General features: G+C 39.9%; 1 protein-coding gene across 2 annotated transcripts in view; it reads right to left on the reverse strand.

Moving 5' to 3' along the window:
- Positions 1-13,925: 13,925 nt before the first annotated feature.
- The window catches only part of Rmnd1 (required for meiotic nuclear division 1 homolog), a 53,308-nt gene continuing 46,165 nt past the window's right edge, over positions 13,926-21,068 (reverse strand). For both annotated transcript variants that reach the window (XM_023706245.1, XM_004645982.2), the window contains 3 exons: positions 20,594-20,714; positions 14,530-14,646; positions 13,926-14,185 (listed from right to left, as the gene is read on the reverse strand). In XM_023706245.1, the coding sequence (XP_023562013.1) occupies positions 14,153-14,185; positions 14,530-14,646; positions 20,594-20,714 (271 nt within the window). In that variant the 3' untranslated portion in view covers positions 13,926-14,152. The remainder of the gene's footprint in view (positions 14,186-14,529; positions 14,647-20,593; positions 20,715-21,068) is intronic.

The raw sequence follows: 21,068 nt of genomic DNA on the forward strand, positions 1-21,068 counted from the left end.
CTATATAACTTTCATGACCCCAAACTGAATAATAGAGTCAACATATACTTGCTTTGAACGCTCTTATTCTTTGATGAGCTAGATAAATGGCTTGAGTGGTTAAATGTCTGCAAGATTCTGACCCTGATGTATATGTAAAATACTGAAGTTGGCCTTCAGGTATTAGCATGAAGGTTCGTTAGAGTGTCTTCTGTTTCCTCTGATTAGGAAAACAAATAATATTGGTTGTGCTGAAGAGAATCATGGTTAAGGTTGGGTTCTTGCTTCTTCTGGGCCATGACTCTTGAAAACTTTTCAGTTAAGGCTATTTGTGTGGAGAATGAAATGATTTTAAGAGGAACTACAAGAAATTGTGAGCAGAGCTAGTGTAGTTCTTTAAGTTTTAGAATGATGGCCTTGGGTAGAAACTTGTGTATGTATCTAGAGTATTTGACCCTGAACCCAAATAACTTCTTTTATATTAGTTTTCCAGTATGCTATTCTGTATAGGTTTATGAAAATTCAGGGATAAGCCCAGAACTAAAGTGTCATTTCTAAAGAACTTACTGTCAAGAGCATCCTGTTCAGCATAAAAGCTGCTGATTTTGGATTAATTTTTTTGAGTCAGGGTCTCATTGTGTAGTTCTGGCTGACCCTGAACTCACTGTAAACTCCAGATTGGTTTTGACCTGATGCTCCTGCTTCAGCTTTGCCAGTCTGGGTTTACAGGTGTGTCTCACTACAGTCAGCCTGCTTTTAGATTTAGAACTAGGTTGCTTTGTTGCTAATTCTCAAGGTTTAGGGAGGTGCACTTGATTTTTGCCAAGTATGCAGATTATTTTGATTTTTTGGTCACAGTCATCAAGCCATAGCATTGTGAGGAGAGCTGCATAAGCACTCTGTAAAGGTTGGGGAGAAATCAGCTGTTGAGAAAGGCTTAAGTCAGGATAGGGCCAACGGAGCTGTCACTTCTCTAATAAGTCTTGTTTATAGAGAAAGGCATAGATGCTCTGGACAGGTAATAAAAAGACAGAGTTAAGTCACTGTTAGTGTTCATGTACCAGTTTGTTTTGAAAAGTGTATATGGCAAACTAGGAGTTCAAAAATAGTTTAGCACACTTAATTCAAAGAAAATTAGTGCTTACAGGTAATCTGAGTGGATTTATCGGAGAAGTTATGCAAAAATACTTTGCAAAGTTTTGTGTTGCTGAAAGTTTTGATGTACTGCTTAGATAAAAATGTAAACATACATACTTGCTTGCCTGAGGGTATTTCCCATGGGACTTGAACAGTAGATTCAGAACAATAGTTCTATACTTAACCTTTTTCCTCCTTTGGTGAAAAGTTTTTGGGTGTGAGTTGTCAGGTTGAAGATAAAATTTCTTTTAATATTGATAAGAAAAGTAATAGGAAATAATAAATGTGGAGCTCAGTGCAGCTTTTTCACTAAATTCTATGAAGGATGTCTGTTCAGTAACTTTTTAAATTAAGAAAATGACCTGTCTTCGTATCTTAGGCTTTAAAGTGTAGGGAAGGTACTATTCTGTGTTTTATATCAAGCTTAACATAAATCAGAAAAGATGTATTTTGAGAGTGTCTTACATTTTATTGGTTTAGTAATAAATTTGATAGAAAATACTTGTTTAATAGAGCTGGCTGTTACTGAGGTCATTGTCCCTCAAGGAATTTCTATGCTGTAAGCAGCTTTTTGTTTTAAATCTGGTGTAGATCTGTAGGCATACACTTCTTTTTCTGTTCTTTTTCTTTCTTTGTCTGCCCCTCTCTTGCTTTGAGATAGAGTCTTGATTTGGTTCAGCATGGCCTTGAACTCAATACATAGCTTAGTCCAACTTGGAGAAATTCTTGCCTCAGCCTCTTTGAGTACTGGATTATAGATGAATAGGTATACATGTTTTCAATTGTGATTCTAAGAAATACCATTTATCTTTTTAGTTTAATATGTGGTGCTGGGGATCAAATCACATGCCTCATGTGTGAAACATTTATTTTGAGACAGGGTCTTCCTGTGTTGCCTAGGTTGGCTTTGAGCTTGCAATCTAGCCCCTCACATGTGAAACACTTGTTTTGAGACACACAGTCTTCCTATGTTGCCTACACTGGCTTGGAATTCACAATCCTGTTTAAATCTGAGCAGCTGGGATTACTGACATGTGCCACTATGCCTAACATGAAACACATTTTAATGTGCTGCCTACTATACATACATAAAACTGAGATGAAGTTTTCAGGAAATAGTATTTATTGAGTAATATACTCAGCTTTATTTAATTCTCTTTTTTTTTTTCCTTTTTTCTTTTTTGAGTTAAGGTTTCACTGTAGTTCAGGCTAGCCTTGCTCTCACTGTATAGCCCAGGCTTGCTTTGAACTTGCACCTATCCTTTTGCCTCCATGTGAAGTTTACAGTTGTGCACCACCATGCCTAGCTTTTTTCCTTTTTGAGATAGGATCTTGCTAGGTTGGCTGGGAATTCATGATCTTCCTGTTTCAGCCTCTTTAGTAGCTGGGATCATAGGCATATATATCACTGGACCTGGCTAATACTACAGCTTTAAAAAGTTAAGTTGGGTAGCCTTAAATTTATTTTCTCACCCCAAATGGGCTATGGTTATCATCTGAAAACACTGGTGTATTAGTTCTCTGGCTACTGTACATTAATCTGAGATTTAGTGGTTAAAACCATAAACATGTTTGTTTATCTTCTGTGGGTCAGGAGTTTGAAGCATGGTAGTTCAGTGGCTATGGGTCAGGGTCTTTTTTTAAGGTTGCTGTCAAGATGTTGACAGGTTAACATGGCTCACTGTCCCAGCAAGTCAGTATCTGTTGATGGCAGAAGGTGTTAGTGCTCCACTGGCTTGCTTGAGTGTCTTCACAAGATGGTGGTCATTGGGTTCACCTAGAGCGAGTAATCCAAGTAAGAGCAAACAGGAAGCCACACACCCTCACCACTGCCCTGTCCAAACAAAAGCAAGGCAATTGGACCTCCAGGTGATGGAAGTGTAGCTCCACCTCTTCAAAGAAGCAGTATTGAAGGATTTATGGACATATTTTAATAGCCACCTAAATTCTATCTTTCCTTTTTTATGGATGAATTGAGATTGAACCAGAAATCATGCTAAGTCAGTCTGTAAGTAATTGCCTTAGTTTAGTCAAGGTTTTTTTTTTTTTCCCCCATTGTATCTAGTCTTTATTTTTTATTTTGTTTTATTTTTTGCAGAACCGGGGATTGAACTTGGGTTCTTGTGCTTGCCAGGCAAGCGCTTATTCTACTGAGCTATCTCCTTGGTCCTGTGTATCTAGTCTTAACTCCTTTTAAAATATATATAAAATGTATTTATTTTTTAAAAATACAAGCTAAGCTGCAAGTCTTGGTTGATGCTGCCTCTAATAGGCTGTACAGAAGATACCTTAAATTTGAGAAGTGGACTCAAATTAATGACCTGGACCAAGGTCATTTAGTATAGAAGGGTTTCACCATTTTTCTGATTTTTGTCTTGAATAATCTTTCTGTTGATAAAGATAGGAAAATTAGCTGGTGAAATTTTTTTTGGTATTTCTAAAGATTATTGTAGCCTTAATTCTTCCAGTCTGCAGACTCTTGCAGGCTAATAGTTACACTCTAAACCTGGGTTTGTAGAGTCCTCATAGGAGCTCCTTGACCAGCTGATTTTTAGAGGAAATAGGAAATGTACTTCTGATAGCCCATAATACTGCCTGTCTCTGTGCATAGTCCATTTAGCACATTTCAAGGACTTAAAAAAGGATGCTATGAAAGATAACTGGTACTTAATCGTAACGAGAATGATACTACCTTTATGTTGGGAAAATTTCAGGACACTTTGGACCTGGAAGGAATTTTCCTCAGACTTATCTTAGCATAATGGTATAAGGAATAGAATGAGATTTTGGTACTGTGCACAAAGCCAGAATAAATCCCAGGCTTTTCCCTCCCAAATCCATTAAGCTTTTCTGAGTCAACAGCATATAGAAAAGTTACCACATATCTGGTGTTATAGAATGGGTTAAGTTGCATGTGGTGGTATATGCTTATGTTCTTTTTTTCAAAAAACCAGGAATCAAATTTACCACCTTGTGCTTGCCAGGCAGGCGCTTGTGCTGCTAAGCTGTCTCCCCAGCCCGGTGGTACATGCTTACATTACAGTCTTAGGTCTTGAGATGCTGAGGCAGGAGGATCACTGCAAGTTAGAGGATGGCTAGCCTGCACGACATAGTAAGGCCCTGCCTCAAAAAACAGGAAAAAGAATGGAATAATAGCTGTTTTTTCTTAAAACATCTGGGTTTTGTTTTCAGAATCACCATGATTCTGTACACACTTAACTTTGGTTACTCTTCTTTCACTCCTCATCACCTTTGTGAAGTTGAGCAAACTTTTGTGCACTGCTGGTTTGTGAAGAGTTTGCAGTATTGAATTGAATTCATAGTAGAAGTTGGGATAATAATTTTCCTCAGCTGGATAAAAAAATGATTATTGTTGTAGCCCTTGGTTGTAGGTGGTAGGTGCTGTGGAGTGTGCATACATAAGAACCAACTTGTGGTCACAGTCCAGTTATGGGAGAAAAATAGGAAATGGATGCATTCTATAGATGTACACAATTCTGCATTGTGTGGAAAAAGAAGATGAAGTTGATCTTTAAACTGAATCTTGAAGGCCTTTAAGATGTAGACTTTCTCTTTTGGGTCCTCCTTTCTGAGAAGGAACAATGGTCGTGCCAAAAAGGGCCTTGTTCAAGTGCAGCCTATTTGCTGCACAAACTGCGCCCGGTGTGTACCCAAGAATAAGGCCATTAAGAATTTCGGAACATAGTGGAGGCTGCCGCTGTCAGGGACATTTCCGAAGCACGTGTCTTCGACGGTTATGTGCTTCCCAAGCTGTATATGAAGCTGTACTACTGTGTGAGTTGTGCCATTCACAACAGAGTGGTCAGAAATTGATTGTGTGAAGTCCACAAGGGACTGAATTCCTCCACCCCGATTTAGACCTGCTGATGCTGCCCCATGACCTCCACCAAAGCCCATGTGAGGGGAGCTGAGTCTTAATGGACTGAAGAAAACTCTCTTGAGAAGAAAGTAATAAATTGAATGTTATACTTAAAAAAAAAAAGTAGACTCTGTGGCAGGTGTACACATGCCTGTGATCCCAGCACTCAGGGAGGCTGAGGCAGGAATGTCACTGAATATTCAAGACCAACCTGGGCTATATAGTGAGTTCAAGACCAGTTTGAACTATATAGTGAGACCCTGTCTCAGAAAACTTTGGTGAGATGTTGGAGAGATGTGCATGTCTTTGGTGTGTTTCTTTATTAAAACATCTACCTTGATTGATTTTCCTTTGGTTGTTGCTGTGTTACTATCATAGTTTAATAAGTTACTTGTTTCTGTGATATGTATGTATGTATGTATGTGTTGTATCTCTAGGACTGTGTGGTATAATTTACTAGTTATTATCTGCATGTAGCTGTGTTGTGTAGATTAAGGTCATACTAGTCATAAATTGCTAGAGGTTACCAAGCTGCCATATTGAGCATATGTCGGAATTTTTTTTTTTTTTTTTTTTTTGTGGAACCGGGGATTGAATTTAGGCCCTTGCACTTGCCTGGGAAGCGCTTATTCCACTGAGCCATCTCCCCCGGAATTGTATTGCAGAAAGTTTTGTTGGACAGTGCTATTCTGGAGTCGTTTTGCTTATTTGCATATTACCACATTATTAAGATTAGGATAAAGGATTAATTGCTCGATTGATTGGTTGATGTAGAGACAGGGTCTCCCTGGGTAATTCAGGCTGGCCTTGAATATATAGCCCAGGCTGGCCTCAGTAAAGTTTTGTCAATCCTCCGGCCTCAGCCTCCCCAGGACTGGGATTATAGACATGCAACACAATGCCCAGTTTAGAAGGATTTTTTTTTTTTTTTTTTTGGGCTGGCTCAGGCTGCCTTAAGTGTGGGTCTGGTAAGGCATGGGGAGCTGGGGGATTGAACCTCAGTCTCCTGCGCCTGACTGGATTTGCCCCAGCAGGTGCTTAAACAACTGAGCTAACCCACAAACCCCCTGCATGCCCAGCTTAGAATAAAGGAATCCAGTAGCTTCTGTACACTGTCATTGGGAGAGAAAGTAGTTGTGTTGTTTGTGAACAGAGGAGTCAACACAGTGTATTATGGTCAAGAATATAGGCGTTAGCTAGACCTGTTAATGTATGCCTGAAATTTCAGTGGAAGGCTGAGGCAGGAAGAGTTTAAGTTTGAGCACAGCTGAGGGAACTTAGCAATTTAGTGAGACCTTGATTCAAAATAAAACGTTTAAGAAAAAGATTGAGGATGTAGGTCAGTGTGAAAGTGCTTAGTTTAATCCTCATTTGCCTGTCTCCTAAAGTGTTACAGGATTTTGTGAATGTAAAATAAATTAGAATAGGGATATTAACAAATCATATGATCACTAATACATTTTTGAGATGACAGTAATTTTAAAACAACTTAGAATTTACAGTAAAATTGATTTTGCTTTCTTTGGACATTTCTGTAAATGTCAACACAGTATATGTTTGTGCAGTCTTTACCAGGATATACAGTACAGACAGCCCTTCCACCCCTAACTACTGATCTGTTTTCATACCCTAGTTTTTTTTTTTTTTTTTTTACGGAACTGGGGATTGAACTCAGGCCCTTGTGCTTAACACGGAAGCACTTATTCCACTGAACCATCTCCCCAGCCCCTTCATACCCTAGTTTTGATTTTTTCTTTTTGAACTTAAAAAAAAAAAAATGGATATGGGGTTTCACTACGCAGTTCAGACTTGTAGTGATCCTCCTGTCTCAGCCTCCCCAGCATTGGAATTACAGGCGTGCACCACCATGCCTGGTTTTGGGGCTTGCACAGCCTGCAGTACTGGGGATAAAACTCAGGTCCTTGCACTTGCCAGGCAGGTGCTTAGAGGGCTGAGTTATCTTTCCCAACCCTTACTTTGAATTTTATAGCATTTAAATATAAGTACACAATATGTAACTTTTTAAGGCTATTTGTATTCAGCCAAATTGAGTGAAATTCATTGAAGTTGTTAAAAGTACCAATAGTTTTCAGTTTTTCTATTAGTATGTGTTTGAATTACAAATGGTTACACTCCTGGTGGGAATTGGTGTATGCATATAATGAATGCCTCTTAATTCTTATCATCCCCCCTTCCCTTTTTCCCCTTTCTCGCCCTGCTTGCTGTTTTCCTTTATTTTGCACAGTGCTGGAGATTGAACACATGAGTGGATACATGCTAGCCAAGTGTTTTGCCATCTATGCCTCCGCTCTAATAGCTGATAGGGGTGAGGGATGGAACCTAGGATCCTGAGCTACCCTTTTCTTATTTTTTAAAAGTTTGAGACAGTCTATAGCCTGCTCAGCATAGTATGTGTTGCCAGGAATCCAGCTGTGGTCCCTGTTCTTGCCTAAGCAGGCACTTCGGTCCCCTGGGCTAGCTCTGTGGCCCTCTTGCGACAGTCTTGCTAGGTCACTTGAATTGTCCAGGCTGCTCATCTGCTAGGTCACTTCAATTTCCTCTTGGCCTTATTTAGCCTTCCAAAGTGTGGGGATCATAGGCATATGCCACTGTGCCAGATCTAAATGATTTTAAATTTATAGGGGTGAATGATGGGTGGCCCTTTACTGCGATTTGATGAATGTTTTTATTCTCATAATGAAACAGTATTTCCAATTTTGAAAGTTTTCCTTTTCCTGGGCTGGGGCAATATTGTATCATGATTTTTTCTTGAGAGCTGGACAGTTAAGGAGTGGACAGTTGTTATTCTAATGTTCTGTGTTGCCAGGCTATGGTGGTGTTTGGCAGATTAAGCATATTAAATGCATTTTTAAAATCAGATTTTATTGGTACATTTTAGATAGGCATAATGATCACATTCATTCATCCTAAAGAATTTTGTGCCTGAACATGATACATGATTTTTATTTCCCATTCTCCTACCCTCCCTTTAGCCTCTCCTGCCCTTCCTGTTTGCAAAAGCTTTGTTTTTTTCTTCCTTGTTGTGTTTTACTTTTCCCTTTTTTCCTTCTATGCCTTGTTTCCTGTCCATTTGAACATTTTTTTTTTTTTTCATTATTTCACAATGCCTAATACACATTTTGGTACTTACTTACACTTTCGTGTTCTCACACCAGAGAGATGATGCAGTATTCATACACTTGTATTTGATTTAGTTCACTTAGCTCAAGGTGCATGCAGATGAAATGCATTTTGATTTAAGAGGTCTTAAATTTACAGTGATTTTGTTGGGCCTGAACCCCATTGTAAGTTGAGGAGCATGTGAACTTTCCCCAGTAACAACTATGCAAGACATCAACATCCATCCCCCTTTTGTTTTTACAGCCCCATCCCCATTTTTATAGTACAAGGAAAGGACTGAATCCAAGATTTTCTCACAGAGCTATGTCCCTGACCCCCTATTTTTAGATGTGGTCTTCCTAGGGTAGAACTTTAAATCCTCCCGCTTAAATTTCCTGCAGCATTGGGATTATAGCCATGCACAACCATGCCTGGCTTCAGCATGCTTTTCTTTATGAAAATGATTTGTTATTGGTGAGATGCTCTTGATTTTAGTAACTAGTTCATTTTAAGAGCCTGTAGAGTTGAAGCAATGTGCTATACTGAAATCAGTATCTAAAATGAAGTTTGAAAATAGGGGGTACCAATCCTGGTTTGCTCAGAAAAACTCCCTGATGTGGCAAACCCAGGGTGGTAGCTTTGAGAAGGGACAAATAAAATTAGAGGAGTTGAGTTAAGTTTGAGTGGTGAGCCATTGGTTAAGTATTTCAGCTACTCTTACTTGCTCTCAGGGTGCTTGGAACCAGATTCTGTCAGGTAAGGAGAGGAGTTCCTGCATAATGCCCTTTAAGATCAACGTTATGAATTTAAGATTTTGTGGCAAGTAGTTCAGATTTGAGTGGAATTATATCATTGATATTCTTTAATTTGCAGATCTCTAATTCTTTATTGATAGGTCCAAGAAGCCATCTAATCCATCTTTTTTTTTTTTTTTTTTTCCTCTTTTTTTTGGCGGAACCAGGGATTGAACTCAGACCCTTGCACTTGCCAGGGAAGCGCTTATTCTACTGAGCCATCTCCCTGGCCCTAATCCATCTTTTAATATTAGCAATATTTTTAAAAAATGTAAATGTAAGCAAATTGGAAGCCAAGTGAAAAATTTTTATACTTAATGTATTGTCGTTTTTAGTTTTAAAATTCATAGCAATGTTTAAATCTCAAGTTGTAAGTAGTACAGTTTGTCACTTTTTTTGAGATATTGCTCAGGCTGGTGTCAGACTCCTGGGTGCAGATGTTCCTCTCCTACTACAGGGCAGGCACATACCACTTACTACCTGGCCCTTTTTCCTTGCTTTTCAAATTATGTCTTTAGATTCAATTACTGAGTGTCTGTGTGTATGAGCAGATTATATGGGGAATCAGTTGTTGACCTGTCTGCCATTTTTCTTCATTAGACTAAGCTTCCTGAAAGCAGAAACTTATTTTGGTTGAAATAAATTAAAATATGAATTGTCTTGAGTAGTTTTCACAATGCTCTGTAGTTTTCAGGTTTATTTACTTATTGAGATTTTTTTTTTTTTTTTTAAAGGGAAGAAGTATTATTTTTATTTTTGGCGGAACCGGGGATTGAACTTAGGCCCTTGTGCTTGCCAGGGAAGTGCTTATTCCACTGGGCCATCACCCCGGCCCCTGAGATGGTCTTGAACTCAGTACTGTATTTAGTCCTGGTAGTCCTCCTGTCTCAGCCTCCCAAGTGCTGGGCCACCATGCCCAGGCTTCCCAAGTTACTTTATTGTAACAAACCAGAAAACGCTAAAACGATTTAAAACAAACAAAAAACCCATTGAACTCCATGTTTTATAATGTGTAAAGGAAGTAAAAATGGGTCCTTTAAAGTTGTTTTGTTAATCTTATGTGAAGAAAGGGCATTCAGAGTACTGACCTTAAATTTTCCTTACAAAAGGCAGTTCACAAGTAGTGAAGAGCTTACAGTAAACAGATTCAGATTGGAGGTATTTGGACAACTACTACTCAGCTTTATCTGTGTCTCCCTGCAAATATACTTTGTGGATCAGGGTTTGAAGAAGTAGGGAGCGTTGAGTCCGTTGAGATTTTAGAAGGTGGGAAACAAGAGCTACTCAGGAATCATGTAAAACCTGTATAACCACGTGGCAGCCAGTAGTTCTAAGTGAGGCTCTCAGAGTTGGTAAGCAGTCTTTTGGTAGGCATATGAAGCTTTCTCAGCTGCAGCCCCAGAGCTTCTGATATGATAAGTTGTGTGTAATGTGGACAATATGGGTGTTTGCCAAGATGGTTAGTCGTAGATCCGTATGTTGGAAACCGCTGTCAATTGCCATAATAGCTAAATAGGATTTGCTAAGACATGATAAAACTAGGATTTTTTTTTATGATGGGTGGTAGTGAGGATTAAACCCTTTTGCATTAACCCCCTTTTTTGAGACAGGACCTTACAAAGTCAAGAGTTGCTCAGGCTGGGCTAGAATTTGTTATTTCTTCTGTCTTGGCCTCCTAGGCTGCTGGGATTATAGGCATGTGGCATCAAGCCTGGCTAGCATTTTTTTGTTTGACACAGGGTGTTGCTGTGTAGCCCAGGCTGGCCTCATACTTGAGACAGTTCTGCCTCTGTCTCCTGAGTGCTGAGATGACAGGCCTGCACCACCATGCCCAGCCTTGCATTGACTTTTACATATATAAAAATCTCATTTCTTTTGGCTTCTGTGGTTATCCAGGAAGGAACCTCAGAAGGCAGCTGCCTGATATTTGTACACAGTAGTCCTTCGCTATTTTGCAGCTTGATTTTTGCAGACTGTTTCATGGGTTTTCCGAAAATATTACTCTAAAGTATTTATTGCGGATTTTTTGCTTTGCTATATTAGAGGATTTTGCAGTGCCGTACAGTATACATGTTAAAATTATGTTGGTTTGAGTTTAGAAAATGATTAAGAATATTAGAAATGTTTTTATTTTTATTTTTTTGGTGGTACCAGGGATCAAACTCAGGACCTTGTGCTTGCCAAGCAAGCACTTATTCCAGAGCAATCTCCCTGGCACCCTAGAAATGTTTTTAAAGGTGTGAGAAAGGTTTATAAGTGTAGAAGCATTTATAAAGCTTTAATATGTGTGAGTGTGTACACTAAAATATAATGTTGCAGTTTCGCTGATTTTCACTTATGAGGTTGTCTGGAATGTAACCTCCATGATAAGTGAGGGACTACTTTAATGAATAGTTTAGAAAGGCCTTTTTGAGCTTGCACTGAAGAGCCTACTCATTTTAAACTGGGAATATCACTTTATATTTAAGTGAACTCCGTGATGGTGAAGGATTCAGTGACATGTACCTTGTAAGTCTTAGACATGTACTTAAAAGATTGGGGGGGGGGGCAGGGAGATACCTTAGTGGTCTAAGCACCTGCCTGGCAAGTGCAAGGACCTGGGTTCAATCCCTGGTACTTCATGCAGTGCTGGCCCCGAGCAGAGCTGACCACTCAAACCACACCTGTAATCCCAGTGCTGGGAAGTCTGTGACAGGAGGATCACTGTGAGTCTGAGCTACATAGTGAGACCCTGTACCAAATAAATAAATACAGGGGCTGGGGAGATGGCTCAGTAGGATAAGCGCTTGACTGGCAAACGCAAGGATCTGAGTTCAATCCCCGGTTCTGCAAAAAAAAAAAAAACAAAAAAACTGTAAAAAAAAAAAAAAAAAGATTCCAAGGGGTAAGTTTGGTTCAGCTTCCACATTGCACACTCATATGTGAAATTTTACGTAGATGGATTGTAGTAAGAGTTAACACTCATAACTTCACATAGTCCACTAAATTCACAGCAACCTTGTTTGGTTCCATTAAACCCACTTTACAGATGAGAATATTAAGACCAAGAAATCCAGTTACTTAATGGTCAAAGCAAGAACTGAAGTCTAGGTTGGGCTTAACCACTGAGTTGTCATGTATTACGGTAATTTGACTCCACTTTGGGAGAGATCTTTGAAGCAAATATACATACCTTAGACTACAAATATTTTGGTAATTTTGCTGGATTTTTTTGCTTGTTTTGTAAATATTTTTTTAAAACTTCCTGTGAGTTTCAATTTCAAGATTTTAATAAAATACTTAAGAAATGTTAATTCCCAATGTATTGACATACTGATACCTAACAAGTTATTAAACCTTTAAATCTCTGTAGTGACATGTAATGAGATGGTATCCACCATGATCTATTTAAATGTTTCAACTTCATATTTTTCCTTTTTCTTGACATGGTTCTTGCGTTGCATTTCCCCCAAAACTTTGTTCTGATACAATAAATGTTTATGAAAATCTACTTTTGATTATTCTTTCATTCTTTGCAACATATTTGTATGTGAATTGAAATATTTCAAATTTGCTGTGTAGCCTTAAGGCATCAGATGCTCATGTTTTTCTGGATTATTAAAATTGGTAGCACATGCCAGAGATTTCAGCTACTTGGGAAGGTGAGGCAGGGAGGACAGCAATTTGAAGTCAGCCCAGATAACTTAGTGAGACATTGTCCTGTCTCAGCAAAAAGGGCTGGGATGTAGCTGAGTAGTGGGGCACACAGCTTACCTGTGCAAGTCTTTAGTTCTGTTCTAAAACAAATTGTTACGTCACCTACACAGCAAATTATACATATTCATTTCTTCTTGGTGTATGCTTTTATTAGAAGTAACACTGCTTCATGGATGGGAAATTTAATGGCCTTGATTGGAGGAGTTGCTTTTAATCGAACTTTCAAATTGCCCTCTGGGTATGGCTTCTCAAGGTTTTAAAAATATTTAAAGACCTAAATACAACCAAACAAGCTTCTGGGTAGGTAAAAGATCCTCTACAATGTAAAGTGAGAGAAAAGATTGGGTAGTGCTGGCTTGGTCCACTGATGGCAGGCATTTGTGTACACAGGGATGTAGATTTTAGGAAATGACATGGGACTTGATCTAAAAGCAATTCAGCTAGTCTCTCCATCCTCTTTGGGGAGTTCTTAGGTACCTTTTGCAGAAAAGCATCTACTCACACTGCTGAGAGATACCACACATTCACCTAAGCACTACTGCTGCAAATATACCCATCAGTAAAGGTATAGACAGATGTGTTCCCTTAGAATGCGTGACAGCACTCAGATTGAAACAGTACTGTGTGAAGAATATATATGGAAAAGGACATTCCATTTGTCTTGGTGGAGTGGTGGAGCAAGGAGGTTTATGTACAAAAATTGTGAAAATAAGAGATTTGCTTTTTTAAAAGCATCAATTCAAGATTGTAAGTATGTAAGTTAAATGATATGTACTGATATTTTTTAGTTTCCCCAAAATACGTGAAATGAAGATATGTACACCTCTGGGGAAGACAGTGGGACAGACTTGGTGGGGAAAGGACAAAGTATTGATTAGTAAAAGTGCCAGTGAACAGTCATACATTATGTCATCTAAAATAGGTATATAAAGTTCATTTCTAACATCAAGTAGCCTGCCTTAATAGTGCATGTATTGATTCCAGCTCTCCCAAGTTCCTGTGGTTCTTTTAGCAGAGCCAAAATTGCCTTTCCACGGGGAAATTAAGGATCAGTGTTCAAAATCTTAAACCTTTTGATGTTAAAACATAACCTTCATCTAGGTCTCCTAGACAGGTTATCCAGAGTTCGTTACCTGAAATATTAAAGATTTGATTTTTGAACTACCAGTGACAGATTCATCATTTTTATTTAACAATATTTAAGAGCTGAAAAAGACCACTATAGATACTTCTTTAAAAGTTAAATATATATTAAATAATGAGATCACACAGTAGTGAATATTTAGTTATAATTTTTTTTTTTTTTTTTGTAATGGGGATTGAACTCAGGATCTTGCTCTTGTGAGGCAACTGCTTATTCTGAGCTATCTCCCTGGCCCGTATAAATTTCTTCTGTTTGGGTCTTTGGTACCTAGAATTTGACTTGGGGTCTTGTGCTTGCCAGGCAGGCATCATACCACTGAGCTGTATCCCCGGCCCCCTTGAACATTTAGTTTTGATTGTAGAAGTTGAACATCTTGCGCAGTAACACTTGATTATCACGTGATTAGAAGAATACTCGTCCCAGCTCAAACATTACCTAGGATGATAAGAACTATTAATTTCATGGCAAAGAAATTACTGTTAACAGAAATGGCTGCCCAAGACGGTCATTAATGAGCTGCAAACCCTTGTGGGATATTGGGCTGTATGATTCACAGCTTTGTCAGTCAGAGCTAACAAATGGTATCTTTAAAATGTGGAACCTTTATAAGAACTTATGTTTAATGAATGGTACAATACAGTTAGTTACTTGACACAGCCTCATGTCCCAGCAGTCACGGGAGCATCCTCTTTTCTGCTATAATTCTGTACCTCTAATTGTCCATTGCCATAGGCCCTGTTTGTGAACAGGAGAGGAATGGCCGCACCGTGTCTGCCCACCTCTATGGTAATGAGGATCACGATCATCCACTCCAGCCGCAGTGCTCTCTTCTCATTCAGGTGATTGCGCATCAGATCTGTCAGCTCCATGCAGTGCTGCAGTTTTTCATTCATGACCTGTGGAAGAAAGATCTCTGTTTCAGCAGCTTACCTAAGAACACTAGCAATGTGGTCACATGTTTCCAACTTGTATGGGCCTTCAAGTGATCCCAGTCCTGTCCTGGAGGTGGCGGAGCAGCCACTGTTCACTTTCTAGTGAATCTACCAGAGCCACCATGTAATGCAGGTTTAACCAGGAAATATTTTGCAGTTAATCTATTAAGATGTTCGTAAATAATTTAAAAATAAGATTTTAAAGTCCTAGTTTCTGGTAGCTGCCTTTTCAGTAAGAAAAAAGAGATTCACTGTGTGTGTGTGTTTTTTTTTAAAAGTATGGACTGAAGAAAAAAAAAAAAAAATGACCTTGTTAAAAATTACTTAATGCTTGACCCGCTATAACCTCGCCAGCAGATGGCAGTACTTTTAACAACTGCACAGGCTGCATTCTGCTTCACCTGCTGATAAGGGGGTTCATGCAAAGTAAAACCTCTGAATTTAAAACTCAGATGTGACTGAGTAATGCCTGCCTGATACCTCTGTGTACTTTCCTATGAAAACTAGAAGGACATTTTAAAAAGTTTCTTAAGGGGCATGTTGAACATGCAGTGACAGCACTAATCGCAAAAGCATGTTCAGGACTGACCCCATGTCAGCATGTCAGTTGCATTCATTACAGCTCTGCACAGAGGATCAAACTACCTTAGCAGGGAAACGGGTAACACTGAACTGTATGGGTAGTGCTCACCTCTGTGCTACCTCAACTTCCCACTTACGGGGGATTCAGCCTGGGGCCTTTGTGCTCAGCTGCCCCACCTCAAGCCCCTTTTATTTTTGAGATGGGGTCTTGCTAAGTCCTTAAGTTTCCCAGGCTGGACTCAATTTGATCCCCCTGTTTCAGCTTCTTAAGAGTGCTGGGGTTACAGATGTGCATCACCACACTCATACCTCAGATCTTGGGGTCATTTGATAGTTATTTCTCTTCAGTTGTAAATGACCTTTTAGATGATTTGCCCTAAGATTATATGGGACACTGCACTGAAGCAAGTTGATTTAAGAAGAGATGTGTGTAGGTTTGGCTTTACTTTTTTTTTTTCAGAACCAGGGATTGAACTCCAGTCCTTGCACTTGCCAGGCAAGCACTTATTCTACTGAGCTATCTCGCCAGCCCCTAGGTTTGGCTTTTTTTTTTTTTTAATTTATTTATTTTACATTTATTTATTGTGTGTGTGTGTGTGTGTGGCCAGCTCAGCCCACCAGGGGGCGGGCTGGCTGGCATGTGGTGCTGGGGGATTGAACCGCGGTCCCTGTGCTTTGCCAAGCTTGTTCCAAGTAGGTGCTTTAGACCACTGAGCCATCTCACCAGCCCCGGTTTGGCTTTATTTATTTTAAAATTTTTAAAATTTTTTTCCATAATTTTATTGAGAAACATAGCAATGAGACAGTTTCAAACCATATTGGTAGGGCAGTTTCAATAATTAACACATTGCATACATTCTTCCTAGTGGTTATTTGCTGTACAAGATACAGACATGATATCCTATTTATAAACACCATTAGAACAAATCCCTCTATTCATTAAGAGAATGTACCTATATATCCTAACCACTTTGAATACACAGTGTTATGGTTTGTGTCTAGTTCTCCCAAAGCCTCATGCAGTCATGGGGTGAGGACTTGTAGAGTTTGTGTTAACTCATGATCCACTGGGATTATGTGTGATCCAAGGCTGGGATTATGGGTTTTAGTACTGCTGGGATTTACCCATAGGTGGGTAAATACTGGGAAGTACCCATAGGTGTGAGTACTTCCCCTACCCTGGGGCAGGTAATTTGCATTACAATGTAAGGTGGGAAGAGAAGCTAGCTGCTTGAGCTGCTGCTACTCCTCCCTTGCTTTCTTGCTCTTTGCCACCACCATGAAAGGTTGTTCTCTGTTGTGTGCTGCTCTGCACTGGACCCAGCTGAGTGTGGACTGAAGCCTCCAGTAACTGTGAGCTAAATAAACCCTTCCTTCCTTCATTTTGAGTGTCAGGTATTTGTCCCAGCAACGAGAGAAGAGTAAGACACACAGATACAAAATGGACATTCATCTGTATCCCCTTTTTTTGTTAAGTTCCATTATTTGAATGTTATAGGTGTGTAAACTCAGCAGAATATTCTAAAAAGAGTCCAGTAGCCCATAGTAGTATTGGGTCTTCCGCTTGACTGCCAGGGTCAGAAATTGTTGACCTGAGTCTCCTACAGCTCAACATAATAGCATGGCTTGGCTTCTTATATTTCGAGGTTTGGCTTTAGAAACCTTTTTCCTGACATTTTACATTAATAATGGCTAATGTTTGATTGTACATGTAACTACATGTTCATATACAATTACACATGCAATTTTTAAAAACGTGTTTGCAATATATGTTTATACTTTCGTTTGAAGTTGAACTTGTAGTCTCTAAGTTTGATTTTAGAGTAGCAGTTCTTTTCTCTCCCATTTCCTCCTAAATTTTTCTGTTGACTGCTTTATCTAGGTCTAGAACAATGGTGGCAGACCTTTGGCTTGTGTGCTGCAGCAGGCATACAGAGCCCTCTGTTGGCAAGGGAGCTAAGCATGAACTATTGGAACACCTCAGTGTTCAGGCAGTGTATTTGCAGTGTTGGCACTCTGTGATAACTAAGTGGGCAGGACTTGCAGTTTGGGCGCACAGCTCTGAATGGTTCACCATCCCTAGGACATGTTCATCTATTAAGTTCGCTTTTCTAGTTAAACTTGGTCCTTAAGTTTTACTAAGGAATAGACAGCAGGTTTGGTTCTTCCTCCATTTTATCACCCAATTTGCTAACACTGGAAATTAGATCTATTGTTACAAATCTCTTGACACTCCAGAAGTCTCCTGGTCATTACATGTAATGGTTCTGTTTCCCAAAGCTCACACACTGGCACGTGCAGCAGGAGTCCCTGCTGCTGAGTGCTTCATATCTGACTTAACTGCAGACCTGTGCACACTGTGGAAGCAAAAGGGGCAGGAGAATGGGCTGGGCGACAGCAGCCTGCTGGGTGGGGACTGGGCTTTAGCACATTCCCAGTGGGGCTGTGATCTGCATTGTTGCAGCATGGCTGGAACCACTGGTACATGTATGACTGTCCCATCAGTGATTTTTGCTGTATTAGTTAAATAAAAACCAATAATAGTTCCTAGTTTGTACCACCAGTTTTACAAGTCGCCTGATGGGACAGTCATGCATGTAGCACAGGGGCTTCTAGCCAAGCCAGTAGGAACATGTTTAAATAGGTGGTTCGCAAGAAGCAAAGCAGTGCAGAGGTTGAGGGGGCAGGAGAAGAGGATTTAAAGTAAAGGGAAGGAGCACAGAGACAAGCATAGCTAAGGTGGTAGACAGTTGGAATGAGGTTAGTAGATAATTATGAAAGGCAGTGGATGAGATGTGATCAATATATGGTAAAGGTATAAGTTTTAAAACTTACCAAGGTAAAAGAGTCAGTGCTGTTTACCCCCCTCAAAATATTACCCCTGACTTTGAACATATGCACAACATCATCCTTGCCTCCTTTTGTGAGGCAGCTGTGGAAGTCCTCTTTTCTGTCTGAGCTATGCTGTGTCTGCTTTCATGTCCAGAATCCAGTCAAAACATTTACCTTTTGAGAGGAGAAATGCACAGTGCCAAATGTGGTTAAGGTTGATGAAGATGCACCATAACAATTGGAAACGCCTGCCTTTCTGTTGGGTGGCACTTGGTAGCAGCATTACTATATGCCTGATCACAACTCATAAAGAAGACACAAAAGAGGATTTCTACAACTGCTTCAGAAAGTGGCAAATACAATAGGACAGGTGTGTTCAAAGCAAGGGGGAATTTGGACTAGAACTAGTGATGTCTCTGTGATTTTTAAACATTCACTGTGTACTTTGATCACAGTGATTGACCACAAATACTGTAGTTACAATAGAGCTTCCCACCCCACAGGCATTCCTAGAACCTATGAACATGGCAAAGGAAAACATTATGAAACAAAGGCTGCTAATAGCTGACTTTGAGAAGTGAGCTACTAGTTATCTGGGTAAGGCTGACATAATTATAGGGCCCTTAAAAGTGGAAATGGAGGTTGAAGAGCTGAGGACCACTCACCTGCCTTTGTTAGACAGAGGAAGGGGCTACAAACAGCAGACAGAAGAGCTGGAAAAGGTCAGCAAATGGGTCCTGCTTGTACCTTCCATGAACACAGCTCTGCCAACACTTGGATCTTAGTGACACCTATGCCAGGCTTCTGGCCAACAAAACTGTTAGGGTGATAAATCTGTGCTAAGCCTCCAGGCTTGTGGTAATTTGTTACAGCAACAATAGAAAACTAAACACTAGGCTACAATAAGGAGTCTTATTCTGCAAGTAAAGAGGAGGTGTTTGTGTGACCATGAAATATTTAGCACAGCACACTGCTGCGCTGGGAAGACAGTGGCAAGACAGACCCTGCTGCTTGCCTTCCAGCCAGAGGGTATAGTGGGCTCAGCAAAGGTCTACTTCAGAGGCTGGAGGACAAACAAGGAAGTAGAGCAGTCCAGGTGAGGGAGGAGGCCAAGTGGCAGAGGGGCTGTGTATATTAACTTTGAGATGAGGTACAGGGTTCAGTATGATACCCTTCCCTTGCATCTGTCACACAGGCTTTGCCCTGAATTCTTTGCCAGCAGTTCGTTGCCAATGAACAGGGAGCACGAAGGGGAAATGAAAGGTAGTTGAAAAGAAGGTTCATGACCGAACTCAAGGTCCACTAACTTGAAAAAACAGGTCAGCACTGCTGTTAACTGGTTTCTGTCCCATGATACCTTTGTAACTGCTCTCTGAATCCTTTTACAAAAGGACCTGACCTCTATTCTCAGCCTTTTTGCTTTTTAGCCTGTCTTAAACTTACCCCATCTTTCTCACCTGAGGAAAAAACAAAAACTGATCCCTGCCTTCCCCTAGCTCAGTGACCACTACATTCACTGTTTTCTTAAAGCACTACAGGGCCAGTTTATTCTTTTTTTTGGCCCTGTTACACCAGGGAGGCTGAGTGTCCCTTAAAAGCTTGTGTGTTAAAGGCTTGGTCCCCAGGGGGGCGCTATTGAAGTATTAGAACTATTAAGGGAGGTCTTTATTTAGGTCTGTCTTTCTGTCTGTGTCTGTCTGTGTCTGTCTGTCTGTCTGTCTTTCTTTCTTTCTTTCTTTCTTTCTTTCTTTCTTTCTTTCTTTTCTTTCTTTTGTGGAATCAGGGATTGAACTCAGGTCCTTTCGCTTGTCAAACAAGTGCTTATTCCACTGAGCTATCTCCCCAGCCTTTTTTGTTTTTTTACTTACTTCATTTATTTTTTTTCTTTAGGTCTTTATGAAGGCAGATTGGATCCAGGAGTCTCTCCTGGGCTTTGCTTCCACAACTCTACATGCCTGTCAGTATCTCTTTTAGGGGACAAGGGATGATACTGGGCATTGAGCCTAGGGCCTCCCCCAGGCCAGCAAGAGCTACTGCTGAGCCCCAGCTGGGTATCTTGTTGCTTGTCTCACCTAAGCCTTCCTAAAATTAGTCCTTTTGTCACCTTTCTACTTGTCCCCTGCAGACACACACAGTCCTGCTTTGTCCTCTCCCTGGCCTCCGTTTATCAGTCATTTCATGTTACAGGATTTCTTCTCCAGTTCATTTTGTTTTCACAGTCATCGCATGAGTCAGGACCCCATGAACTCATGCCTGAAACTTGACACGAACTTCCTGATGAGCTATTAGACCTCAGTTCTCACAAATCTTCACCAGTCTGTGAAACAGTATATGGAGAATGAGAGAAGGTGACACTGAGAGATCTGAACAGAAGTCCAACATGAGACTTTTCTGATCACTGTTAAGCACATGCGCTTAACCTAAAATTTCACATAGTCACACAAATCATAAGCAACCCATCTTCTTTTTCTCCTTAACAGAAGTGCAAAATGCATACCTTAACTCTTCGTGTAATGCTGAGGAACTGACAAGTTTTATCATAAAGTTCTTCCAGGTTTTCTCGGTCCCAGTAGAAATCAGGAGTTATCAAGAAGTCTGAGCTCAAGTTTATACGGTGTCTTTAAAAAACAAAGGCAAGTCACGTTTTTATTAATCCTGAACTAAAAATTGTTTCCATATTTGATATTTACATGGCACTACATGAAAGTATTCATTGCTGACCTTTTCAAGGTAAATTTGTAAATTCACAAAACAGTTTCTAATTTCTCATCCAAACTGATTTGTTTTTAATAACAATATTGGTTGAAGTAAGGGGAACAGATAGGGGAAAAAAGAACTGTGATGTATATAGGTACAGGTACAAATTCCCTATGATGATGTTACCATTATGTGTATCTTAAATGACACACCTAAGATTTAAAAAACATTGGAGTGCTGATTTTTGCTGGTCTTTTTTTTTTTTTTTTTTTTTT

Source organism: Octodon degus, unplaced genomic scaffold (assembly GCF_000260255.1).
Source record: "Octodon degus isolate 3935 unplaced genomic scaffold, OctDeg1.0 scaffold00246, whole genome shotgun sequence".
Lineage (NCBI taxonomy): Eukaryota > Metazoa > Chordata > Mammalia > Rodentia > Octodontidae > Octodon > Octodon degus.